This window comes from Corapipo altera, unplaced genomic scaffold (assembly GCF_003945725.1).
Source record: "Corapipo altera isolate COAL_440 unplaced genomic scaffold, ASM394572v1 23, whole genome shotgun sequence".
Classification (NCBI taxonomy): Eukaryota; Metazoa; Chordata; class Aves; order Passeriformes; family Pipridae; genus Corapipo; species Corapipo altera.
The window spans coordinates 4817595-4830501 of NW_020884878.1; the positions used below are offsets into that span (position 1 = coordinate 4817595).

Sequence of the window (12907 nt, forward strand, 5' to 3'; positions counted from 1 at the left end):
GAGTTCAGTTTTGGATTTAAACATGTTTCAGCTGGTGGGAGGGGGTTTGGCATATCTAGCCTTCTCATCAAGGTAAGTCTCCCCCTCCCTTGGTAAGGTAAGGCAAAACTCTTCAGTGATTTCCTGAAGGAAGCAAACTGTTGGTGGGAGAGCAGCAGAAACCTGTCCCAAGGCAGGTGAACACTGACGCTGCATCTGATCCCGCTCATCCTGACACTTGGCAGCATGTTCGCTGCCACGCTCGCATCAGCTGCCAGGTCACCACCGGAAAATCCCTGTCACGGGCACCAGCTCCAGCGGCCCACGCTCTTCCCATCAGGAATGCCAGGCACATGCTCTCTGGGTGGCCAGGGACAGTGGCTCATTTAAGCCTAAAAACAGACTGCATGACTAGTACGATCAGGTTGGTTTCATTTTCAGTACGCGAAGGAGGGCAGAAAGGACTCACGCTGCAGGAAACGCGTTGTCCCCTGCCAAAACCTGCTCCAGCTTAGCTGTGAGGTCACAAGGATGCCCATCAACTGAGCTGCGGAATTAACCAGCTGAGGGGAGCAGGGGATTAGAGGAAGGCTCGCACCCTTCTGGTACAGCGAAAAGAACCCCGAGATGCTGCACCGCGCCGGGTGTCCCCACGGTCACAGCCCAGCCCAGCCCAGCCCCGCTCCCCCCGCCCGCCCCCCGCCGCCCGCCCCCTCACCCTTGGCGTCCTGCACCATGCCGATGGTGCCGCCCGTGTTGATGACCAGCACCCGCGCCTCGGCCTTGGCGGAGGGGGCCGGGGGGCACCCGCATCCCGCGGGGCGCTCCCCGGCCAGGGCTCTGCTGAGGGAGCGTGGCCGTCCCGCCGGTGCCGCCTCCATCCCTCGCCGCAGGAACCGCTATCTCCCGCCCGCCCGGACAACGGGGAGTTATAGGGCGGGCGGGCGGACGGGCGGACGGACGGCGGGGCCGCCCCTTCTCAGGGGCGGGGAGAGCGGCCGTACCCGCCCGCCGGAGCTCCGGGGGCTCGGGGCGGCCGTGCGGTGCCGCCGGGGGAGCGGGGCCGGGCCGGGCCGGGGCAGTCCCGGCACCACCCCCTGTACTTTGCACCGCGGGGCAGCTCCAGCCCCGGGGGAAGGTCAGAGCCCTTCATGCTTGAAGGAGAAGCGAAGAGAGGCAACGCGCTGTGGGCTCGGGGAGGACGAGGGGGGGACACACGGCTCGGGGTCAGCCCGGCGAGACCACCTGCGTCGTCCCCTTTCCTCCACCCTGGGGAGGAAGGTGGGATCTTCCCCTGTTTACCGGGCCTCAGAGGTGACTCGTGCCTGCCGGAGCAGGCAGCGTGGCACGGACAGCACCGCTGCTCTCCGTTTCAGGCTTCCTAATCTGCTCCCTAATCTGCTCCCTCGGCTTTCAACCCTGATTTTCTCGCAAGAGAGGACTGAGTTTCCACCTTCAGGCTGCGCATCCAGCCCTGGGCTAAAATGTGGACAGCCACGTACCGTAGTGCCTGCTAACACCTGTAACACAAAACATAAGGGTTGTGCAGGAAAGGTCTCAATGTGCAAAGACAAGAGATGGGGTTTTTTTGAGTCTGCAAAACCACAAGTTATTCAGATTGATCTCTTACTTAATCAAGCATCCATATGCAGTCCTCTCCTGTAGTCTGGCAATATTATCAGAGGATGATAGAATGCTTTGAGTTGGAAGGGACCTTAAAGATCATGTAGTTCCAAACCCCCTGCCATGGCCAAAGATGACCACCAGATCAGGTTGCTCAGCCCACAAGCTCCTTTATTTAAGCTCTTCTGTCCCTTGGAGGACATTCACTCTCAAGGGCTTGTATTTTTTGGAAACCTGTGACCACACAATGGTTCTTGGTATAGCCAGATCCAGTCTGCCATTGTGAAAGATAACTTCTGTTTCTCAACAGTCTTGCCAAAAGTGCTCAGGGTTTAGTGTCTAGGTAAGAATAGCAGAAACCTCTGGATTAGAAAGCAATTTTGCAGGTAAAGGAAGTGGGGAGATGGAATTAAAAAGGTGATGTCATAGGTATTTTAAAGAAAAAGTTAGAAATGTGTACCTTATAGACTAGAACTTGAAGAGGTTATTTGTGGGAAGGGAGGCAGATTAAGGTCTGATATAAAACAAATTGTATTAAGCCCTGTATTGGTGTCAAGTTCAGCTACTGGTTTTACTTCTAAGAGTTGTGTTTGGAAAATATATGGTAGTTTCTTTTGAGGATCAGGTATGAGATCAAATATAAGGAGGCTGAAGTTGTTTTCAAGGAACTCTGGTAAGTCTTGAGGTCATGAGATTTGTTATTACTGGCCAACTATAAAGCAAAATTAGCAAAGTAACTGGCTAAAACACAATTAACTGGTTACTGAGGACAGCAACTGCTGAGAAGCACAGTCTGTATGAGCTGAGAACTACCTGCCACACAAGTACCTTGAGGCTAAACATGTCACTTAAGTGCCTGAGTCAGTAAGTCAAAGTGAGAACATGCTTCGTGTAGGGAAATGGTAGAGATTTTTGGGTCCAGGTCATATGAACTTAATTTGTACCCTGTACTGCAACTTCTAAATGAAATTTAACTCAATTTCAAGGTAAAAATAGATATTATGGGATGGTCCAAGCAATTTCTTCTGCTTCCAATTCCTACGACTCCAACAGAAATAAAGTTTATGTACTCCCTCCAAGTTGTTAATCTCTCTCGTAGAGTGGGTGGCCCAAAATGCGGCACAGAATTCCAGGTGTTGCCTCACAAGTTCCAGGTGGAGAGAAGTAATCATTCCCCTGTATCTGCTGGCTGTAATTGTCCTGCTAGTGCAGCCCAGCCTGTTCACTTTCATTGCTGCAAGTCCCATTTACTGCCCCATATTTATCTGACTTGCTCATAGAACCACCAAGCCTGTTTTGCACAGCTGCTACATAACTTTTCAGTCTCCAGCCTGAACTGATTTATGCAGCTATCATGTCTCAGGTGCAGGATTGTGCACTTGGCTTTGCTGGATTTTACAATGTTCCTGTCAGCCATTCCTCCAGCCTGTTGAGATCTTCCTGCCTTGCATTTCAGCTTGGACCATTATTCTGCTTTTAGTTTGTCCCCAATGATCAGTCAGCTCTCCTGGGCTCCTTTGCACTTCACAACAGCCTCCCAAGATATCTTGACATTTAAACCACTGAGGAGGCCAAAGTCTGCTTCTCAAAAGTTAGAGCCTTCAGTCTACTCTGTTCCCTCCTCACTTCTGGACTGTGAAGGCCAGTTAGTAAAACACATCTTGTTTGGCTTGCACCCAGATATACCCCAGAACTGCTTGATTCCAAGTAGCAGATATTTTGTAATACCTGTTTGCTTTTCTTTGTTGCAAGAAATAAAGAACCAAGAACTAAAGATAACAGCAATTGCAGCCAACAGCTCAGCATAAGACCCATAGTACCATATGCCCAATAAGGCTTGACTAATGTTTGATTAATGCTTAATTTTTAGTTAGTAACAGATGGATTACTTAGTAGCTGCAGCATAAATTAATGCTTGTTTATTTGAGAGTCACCTGCTGTGTCAGAAAAATCCCCACCATGGCAGTCCCTGCTTCCCCAGTATTAAGAGCTGTACCTTTTCCTAGGGAATCCTAAACGCTGCTATGTCAGCTGCTGCTGCCTTTCACTGTCATTCCCTGACCAACTCCCTCTTGTTTGTGAGTAGCACATCCAGGAGAGCATCTCCTGTATTCAGCCTGTACAGCACCTGTGTCAAAATAACTGTCTTCAATGTTCGTAAAAATCTCACAGATTGCTCATCCCTTCTCCACTTTGTCCTCTCAGATGCTGAGGTTGTCGAGTTCTCCAGGAGAACCAGGACCTGCAATCAAGTGATGGCTTCTCCCTAGCTGAAGGGGGCTTTACCCACCTCCTGTCCCTGATGAGATGGCCTACAATAGGTACAGATCACGAGACTGGCTTTGCAGCCCTCACTGTGATCCTGACTAGAAAGCTCTCAAAAATGTAAACCTTAGTCCATAGCATTCCTTTACAGAGAGCACAAATCCAGCCCTCACCTTGCCATTTCTGTGAAGGAGCACTTGTATCCATGCATTGCAATAATTCCTTCACATGAACTCTCCCATCATGTCTCTGATTCCCACAGCATCCCAATTTTTCAGCTGCACAGAGATACCTAGTTTCTCCTGTTGGTTTTCCAACCTGCGTCCATTAGAATACAGGCACTTGAGGCAGGTGCTTGGTTGTCCAACTTCCTTGGATGGGAGAGAACCCTGTTATCCTCTCCAGTGTATGCTACCACTGATGGACTTGACTCGAAGGCTCCCTCAATAATTTTGCAAGCCCATTGACAGAGATGTTGCTGCCCACCTGTCACACAGAAGCCATCTCTGGTAGTCCTGTTTCCCCACACTCGGCTTTCTGGCTGTAGAAATCTAAGTCCTGCCAGCAACACCTGCCACACAGGTGGGTGTTACAATCTGCAGAATGTTTGCCCTAGCCCAGGTCATTCTCTTTGCCCAGGAGGAACAAGAAAAATGTCACCCAGGCTCCCATTGCTGCTGCTGGTTCTAAGAAAGCTGAAAACTAAAGGAATTTGGGGTGGTTTTACTAAGACAAAGAAAAAAAAGGGTTTAATGCAATGCACAGGATAAAATATGTCTGTAAGTGTAAACTGGAGGCTCAGTTCCCCGCTGGGTATCACTGCAATGATGCTGAAAGTGAATTTTGGAAGTGGTAAATCAGTGAAGATTAACACAATTGCAAATAGATGGTTTTAGAACACTATATTTGCAATAAATTTCAGTATACAGAGCTCTTTAGAAACCACTTTGTGTGAAACAAGTGTTTCCCAGATGTTTAAATTAGCACTTTCCAGCAATACATTCCAAGTCATGTCTCTCATCGAGCTCTCAATGGGCTTTAGCATGAAAAATTTACAAGACCATAATTAGGGCTGTTATCAAGATATCTGAAATTTAGCTTGTGCTCATATGACAAGAAGCAAGAATAATTCTAGCATAAGATAATTGCCTTTTTCACTGGATAGTAATCCACAGAATTCAGAAAAAGGACATTACAAAAGGGGTCAACGACATCTATCTCACGAAAAAGACCAAAGTCATTTATTTGGATTGGTTTAGGTGAAATTAGTATCTGGTAGTTTTAAGTCACTGCTGGTTCTCTCTGTCTCCCTCTTTTTCTTCATTTGACAACTGAACTTCCACCTCAGCCCCCTCAGTTCCCTTAGAACATGGTTCTCTTGGGAGCAGTGCTTAATTAAGCAGGTTATGGACCTCCCACTTTACCCCCATCTCTTCATGCACATCCCACTTCATCTGCAACTATCCAGATGGCTGAACAGTGAATGATAATCAAAATTAGTGGGGTTTAAAAAATAATCCTGGGGGAAAAATGTTGAAGTGCAGAGTGTTTTCAACTGGGCTAGGTTTCTGACCCAGCTTAGTGCAAAGGCCCAGTATTTGTTATACAGGAAAATCAAAAGTGGCAAGAATAGAGATGGAAGCAAAAGACTGAGAATGGGAAGGTCTTAAATCAACTCCTACTCTGAGATGCTGACAGAAATGTGGTCTGAATCCCAAATCCTGGGAGAAACTGACTGGAGAAAAAGGGAAAAGTAAGGCATTTCTGGAAGGCAGAAACACTTCGTTTCCTTCTCCCCAGCACAGTATAATAGAATAAAGCTGTTTCCCCTCACATTGATATAGACATTTATCAAGACACAAAATCTTGTAATTTTTCAATATTGACTCACCTGTGCAGAAAAGAAACTGCCCAGCCAGCAGTTTTCTGCCAAATTTTATGTAAATTGTAGGTTATTGAACAGAACCCAGCAAGGTCTGAAGGGAGAAACAAACTATGTAGTAACTTCAGCTGCTCTTGTTTCACTGTGTGTATTGATGCATCCACTACAAAAGTTTCTAAATAAACAAACATTGTGGGTCTGCTGCAAGGAAAAATATTTATTCAAAAGAATGAAAAATGGGCATCTAATTCTTGTTATGTATCAAAGAAACACATTCCGCTTCATTAATTTATTTGTATCATAGATCTCAAAGCATTTTTAATGGTTGTACTTTTTTCCCTGTGATACTCAGAGTAAAAAAAGTAGTGAAAAACACATGAAAAGAATCATTAGTTTTAAACTCTACAGAAGGGTCATTTTAGGTTCTGCAGGACTCCCTCCAGAAAGAACAAAAATGAAGTTCCATTTGAGCAGGATTACTAGAGTTGATTAGAAATTCAACATTTTCTTTCATAGAATAATCAGCTTTTGAAAACTTTTCTGACAAAATAATGATAAAGTTTTTATCCTTTTTTTTTTAAACACTCCACATTGTTTATTTACAGTTGTCTTTTCCATATAAAAATATATTCCATTTTCAAAAATCAAACCTGAATGCTATTAATTGCATACAGCTGACGATCACTTCATATATTGAAATACAGAATTCTGAATAACATCCCTGAATTAGAGACTTGATCTCAAGTAAGCTGCACAATAATATCTAGGAATGACTCATCGCACAAACAGAAGGTTGAAGGACAGAAGACCAAGTGGTACCAATTCCAGAGAAAACCACCAACAGAATTCACAAGAATACAACTTACACAAGACCTACTGACAACAGAAAAAGAAACATAATAGATAAGCTCAGAGCGTTGCAACACATTCATTTCCCTAAATGCTACAGGCTACAGAATATTACCTAAAAAGGTAGAAGACTCAAGCTAAAAATTTCATTCCCAGGAAGAACTGATACCAGCGTTTCTAATACCTCAACAAAAGGCCCAGGCTGTGCATCTTGGAACATAAGCCTGGAAGCAACAAAAGTACCTCTGAAAACTCACTTGGCAAAGCTACACCCAGTTAAGTGATCTTCTTGCAAGCAGAGAAGAATGGTGGCCTTGGATGACTTAACGGACATGAGTTCTGGACATGTTACAAGTTTGAAGCAGGGAGTTTTGAAACCAGAATAGCGAAGTGGCATTTAACAGAGAAAAGTGGTATTTAATGTTCTATATCTAATAGTATCTCATACATGAGAAGGAATACGATGGCATTCACGAGCTGGAAGGAGTTTCTGCCATCACAGCTGGTCTGTTTAGTCTCCCTGCTTCAAACTTGTAACACATCCAGAACTCATCTCCATTAAGTCATCATTCCTCTCTGCTTGCAAGAAAATCACTTATTTGGATGTAGCCTGTTGTGGTTTTACCCCCATTGGCAACTCAGCCCCACAGAGCTGCTTGCTTGCTCTCCCCTGGTGGGATGGGGGAGAGAAACAGAAGAGTAAAAGTGAGAAAACCCATAGGTTGAGATGAAGAAAGCTTAACAGGTAAAGCAAAAAACATGCACATAAGCAAAGCAAAACACGGAATTGATTCACACCTTCCCGTGGGCAGAAATGGGAACCCTGTTCAGCCATCTCCAGGAAAGCAGGGCTCTGGCACCTGTAATGGTTAATGGGGAAGACAAATGCCATCACTCTGAATGTCCCCCCCCATCTTTCTTCTTCTCCCCCACTGTATATGCTGAGCAGATGCCATAAGGGATGGAATATCCCTGTGGTCACTTGGGGGTCAGCTGTCCCACCTGTGTCCCTCCCTGTGCATCCCCAGCCTCTGTGCTAGTGGGGTGGTGTGAGGGCAGAAAAAGCCCTGATGCTGTGTAAGCACTGCCCAGCAACAACTAAAACATCCCTGTGTTACCAGCACTGTTTCCAGCACAAATCCAAAACAGACTTGTGGTAGCTACTAGGAAGAAAATGAACTTTATCCTAGCCAAAAGTAGCACAAGCCTTGCCAATTAAGTTTTCGGAGGTACTATTTTTGCTTCCAGGCTTCTAAGATGCACAGCGTGGGCCTCTTGCTAAACTATTAGATATGCTGCAATAAGTTCTTCCTGGAAGTGAAAGTTCTAAGTATGAGTTATCTACACTCTTAGGTTATCTAACTCTTAGGTAATCTACACTATTCTGTAGTCCATAGCAGGAAAAAGAAACTCTCTGAGCTTCCTAATTTTTTTTCTATTGTCAACTCCTGTTACTTACATTCCTTTCCTGTGAACTCTGGAATTGGTACCACCTGGTCTTCTGTCCTCAAACCTTCTGTTCATGCAATGAGTCATTTTTCAAACACTGAATAGCCTGTGAAACAAAGTTTTGAATTTTTAACCCGCTCAAATTTAACTTCAGTTTTGCTAAAACAAAGATCTGTTGTTTTCTTTCATGTTTGAATTTTATCACTTTGATCAGAAATGTGAAAGAAAGAATATATGACACATACAACTTACTATTGGCAATTTTATAGTTTCTTTTGGTTTGGATCCTGTCATCTACCAGATAGGCAAAACCATATTCACCAGGAAGTCCTAAGTTCTTTTTCTAAGGATTCATGCAGAATGGAAATGATCTTTCTCTAGAGTTTAAAACTAATGATTCTTTTCATGTGAGTAGCACTGCAAAGTGAAAAAAAAATACAATTAAAAATGTTTGAAGATCTGCATTAGAATATAAATCAAGTGGAATTTTTTTTTTTTGGTACAAAATAACAATTAGCTACAGAGGTTGTGGAGGCTCCACCCCTGAAAATACTCAAAATCCATCTGGAGATGCTCCTGGGTAGCAAGGGGGTTGGGGATGATGGCCTCCAGAGGCCCTTCCCACCTCGGCCTTTCTGGGGTATTTGGATAGAGAGGCTTTTCCAAAAGCACGTGTAGACAAGGCCGAAGCCACCTGTTTTCCCTTATCTCAGAGATGGGTGCCTGTAAAGCGGGGAAAGTGGATTTCATAAATGAGAAGGGCAGATGCCTCCAACAGTTAAATGCCTGTCAAGGATTGAGGTAACTTAATGCTCCAAAAGATCTCAAGGTGTGCTTCTGAATTTATGTAAATTTGTGGTGGTGTGTCCATAGTGCACAAGGAACGTTGGTCCCACACCTGTGATGTGTGTTTAAGACTCCCAGAGCATTCTCCAATTTGAGGTGTCTGGTATTATAGACACCTTTTATAGCCTTGAAATTCTGATGTATTTCACTAGCATTTATGAAGGCAATGGACTCTCCATACCTGCTGATGACCTTAGGCCTGCTTTAAAGAATTCAGCAGGTCATTGTCTATAACACTGAACAGGAGAAGCAGCAAAAGGAGCAAGCTGGCAGAAGACCTGTTCCCTCTTTGCCTTTCTGCTTTAAACAAGATGAATCATGCAGAGAGATCAAGATGGAAAAGAATCTTGTATACCTGGGAGGGGATTTTGGGAGCTGGAATGGTTTTGGTTGTGCAGTGGGTAGATGGTGGCAGAAGATAATGTTTGAACAGGGAAGAGTGGTAAAGACAGGGAAATGATGAAGAACAAAGAAAGCAGCAAGAATGTGTCACTCTCCTCCTGAGCTGGTGGTTAAAAAAGGGGAAGGGCAGAGGAGGGTCAGGTTGGGCAGACACTACCCATGGAAGCTAAGCTTGAAGGCTCTGCTTAGGGCCTTCTGCATCTTTAAGGGCCACCCATAAAGCATTTTGCAAGAGGCTGGTAGGGGGGCTGGGGAACAGAAGTGGATCTGTTCTGGGTCCCAGGAGACTGTTCCAAGGCAGGTGTTGCCTGGAATGCCCAGACTCCTTCTGAGCTCCAGCCTCTGTCTTGCCTTCTCTTCAAAGTGCAGGTGACCTACAACCCTGTGCCTGTGAGCTGTGGCAGCTGACACCCCGAGAGCCCAGAGGGAGCCAGAAGATGAGGGAAATGGCACCTCAGGTTTTTACATTTCTTGAGTCTTGATATTGCTGGAGAGCACTTGTTCTGTTCTTTCAGTGGAATCATATTGTTCTGATGAACAGCCCTGCACAGGGGAAGGGAAAAGGATGTAAGCACAGTTTGGAGATTCACAGTTCCTTCCCCAAAAGGTGTGTTTGTAGGGGCAAGGGTTGTTTGAATGAACCCAACAGATTCCAGCTGAGCCTCTGCCCACTGGCACAATGGCACTGTGCTCTCTGCAGGGAGCGTGAATGGGGAAGTTAAGGTGGGTGTGGATGTCAGTGGAAAGTCATCTATTTCCAGAGAAAACAGGACTGTCCTTTTTTAGCTGTACAGGATTCATGGAGGGGCAGGTGAGTGTCCTGGCCTGTACGTCCTGTAGAACTGCTGATCTTTCCTAGTGCAGTGGTGCTGCTGTAGGAACCTGAGCTACCTATTCCTAAAGCTTGACTGTGGGTTTTACAGGAACTGTTCTTTGTAGAGCAGACAAAGGGAGAGTTGACAGTTACCAGGAAAAGGAAAGCTGGAAATGGAGTTTGAATAATGAAGGGATGGAGGCTTTGTCCTGGGGTGCCTTTAAGGAGCACAGTGAGCACAGTCAGAACAGGCTCAGCCTTGCTTAATCCTGGGTCAGGTGTCTCAGGTTTCTTTACACTGACCACCTCCTCCTGCATCACTGTGATGTGCCCAGAATGAGAACTGGGTGAGACAAAGGGTTGTTCAGTCACACAGATGATGGTCTGAGTGAACAGAATTGCCTTAGAGAAAGTATAGCATATCTGCAGCTTGTTCCCTCAGGGTGACACTTTTCTCTAAAACTGACATTTGTGGAGAGTTTCTATAATCTTGGGAAAGGGAAACGCTGTTGTGTGCTGTCAGTAGTGAGATATAAGTATGTGACAGCTATGTACTGCCTCAAAAGAGAGTCCAGCAAATAGTCTTCCTGCAGTCGTTCTGGAAGCTCAGGTAAACATTTATTTATATTGTTTCACAACACTTGAGGTAATGGTCTAGCTAAATCATCCATCAAAAATAATGAAACTCCTAGAAAATCTCCATACATTTTTGACCCATTTTCAAGGATCACCTCCTGTGAGCTCAAGAACGATTCATTCCACTGAGGAAGAAATCAAGCAAAGGCAGAAGCAGGTCTGCATGGATGAACAAGGAACTCCAAACCAGCATAAAAAGTGTTCAAGAGGTGAAAGAAGGGACAGGTGACACAGGAGGAATGTAGAGATACTGTCAGTGTTCAGGGATGTTGTTATGAAAGGCAAAGCCTACTTGGAATTGAGTTTACAGAGGGATACAAAGGTTCAATAAGAAAGGTTTCTACAGGTCAATAAGCAGCTAAAGGGTGACTAGGGAAAAGGTGTGCTCACTGGTGGCTGGCAGGGCACCTGGTGACAAAGGACATGAAAAAAGCTGACAATGGCACCTTTGCCTCAGTCTTTAGGAATCCCAGGCACCTGAGGCTGTAGGAAGATGCAGGCCAAGGAACACTTACTGTCACTGGAAAAGGATCGGGTTAGGGAATACTTAAATAAACCAGACCCTGACAATTCCCTGGCGCCTGATGGGCTGCATGAACAAGTGCTGAGAGAAAAGCTGATAACATTTGATAATCTTCAAAAGGTCACAGAAATCAGGGGAAGGTTCTGGAGGAGTGGAAGAAAGCAAACGTCACTTCTACCTTCAAGAATGGTGAGGAGGAAGAGGAGATGGGAAACTAGAGGCCGGTCAGCCTCACCTCAGTCCCTGGAAAAGTGGCGGAGCAAATAAACCCAGAAGCTATTTCCAGACATATGAAGGTCAAAAAGGCAGTTAGGAGCAGTCACCACAGATTTGTCATGCTTAATCAACCTGACAGCCTTCTCTGAGTTGGTGACTGGCTCAGAGGTGAGGGCAGAGCAGTGGATGTTGTTTGTATTGACTTTACTATGGCTTTTGGCACTGATGCCCATAACATCCCAATACACAAATGGATAATGTGTGGGCTAAGTGGGCAGTGAGGTGGGCTGAAAACTGGCTGAACTGCCATGGTCAGGACCATGGTCCCAGCTGGGATCCAGTCACCTGGGGTCACTACATGGGGGTCAATAATGGCACCTGCATTGTCATTAATGAGCTGGATGATGGGACAGAGCACACCCTCAGCAGATTGGCAGACAACACAAAACCGAGAGGAGCGGCTGATACATCAGGTGGTTGTGCCACCATTCAGAGGGACCTGGACAGGCTGGGCCAATGAGTCAACAGAAAGCTTTTGGAGTTCCACACAGGGAAGTAATACCAAACTGAACCAGTAGCTCCTTAAAGAAACTCTAATTGATCAGGAAAAAAGATATTACAAAAATAATAACCACAGTAGCTAATCTCATTCAATGTGTAATTTCACATACAATGCCAGCCCACTTAGAGCTCTCAGCCCTTATAGGATCTGAAGGCAGGTAAATTAAGTCTCTAGCTGAATCCAATTTCCTACTATATGTCCTAACACATTTCATAGTCTGAATGAAATCCCAAGGAGATCATCTTACCAGAATTCTCTAATCAACATATTAGGCCTTTGTACTGGAAAAAACCCCAAACAACATTCTACTTGAAATACTCAACTAAATGATTAGCTTGCCTTTTTTTTTTTTTTTTTTGTGGACAGTTACATGTCAATTAAAATATTCCAGCAGTTGGATTAATTCTCTTACTGAATTCAGTTATCTAGAAGGCAGGCATTTTGTCTTAACTAATTTGTTTAATAATTAGTAGTTAATAATTTTATAGTAATCAGAATTTTCTGAGAAGCATAGTACACATCCAGCATTCACAATGGTTAACCATGAGCTAAAAAAATACGGTTTTGTTTGGTTTTGGGTTTTTTTTAGTTCTTCTGTGTTTGATCTGCTGACAGAGAATACCCAGGTCAGAGTTCATGCTGTGCCATCAGTTCTTCTCAGCCTGCAGCCCCACGAGTCACAGCTTATAGTGACAAGGGACACAAGGATGGGAAGCAGATGCTGTGGGGCTGTGCATTGGCCTGTGCAAGTTTAACCTCCCCTTTCTTTGAGGGGTGGTTGAGACCAAAACTTTTCTGTAAGAGTGGAGGGCCCACTGAGATGACAATGGCATTGAGGTATTTCCATGTTAAAAGGTGGTG

General features: G+C 45.0%; 1 protein-coding gene across 2 annotated transcripts in view; it reads right to left on the reverse strand.

Moving 5' to 3' along the window:
* ASPG (asparaginase) overlaps positions 1 to 901 on the reverse strand; it is a 46904-nt gene extending 46003 nt beyond the window's left edge. Inside the window, exon 1 of one of the 2 annotated variants that reach the window (XM_027638042.1) lies at positions 698 to 901. In XM_027638042.1, coding sequence (XP_027493843.1) covers positions 698 to 860 — 163 coding nt within the window. In that variant the 5' untranslated portion in view covers positions 861 to 901. The remainder of the gene's footprint in view (positions 1 to 697) is intronic. The other variant, XM_027638043.1, reaches the window with a different exon arrangement.
* Between the last annotated feature and the right edge of the window lie 12006 nt (positions 902 to 12907).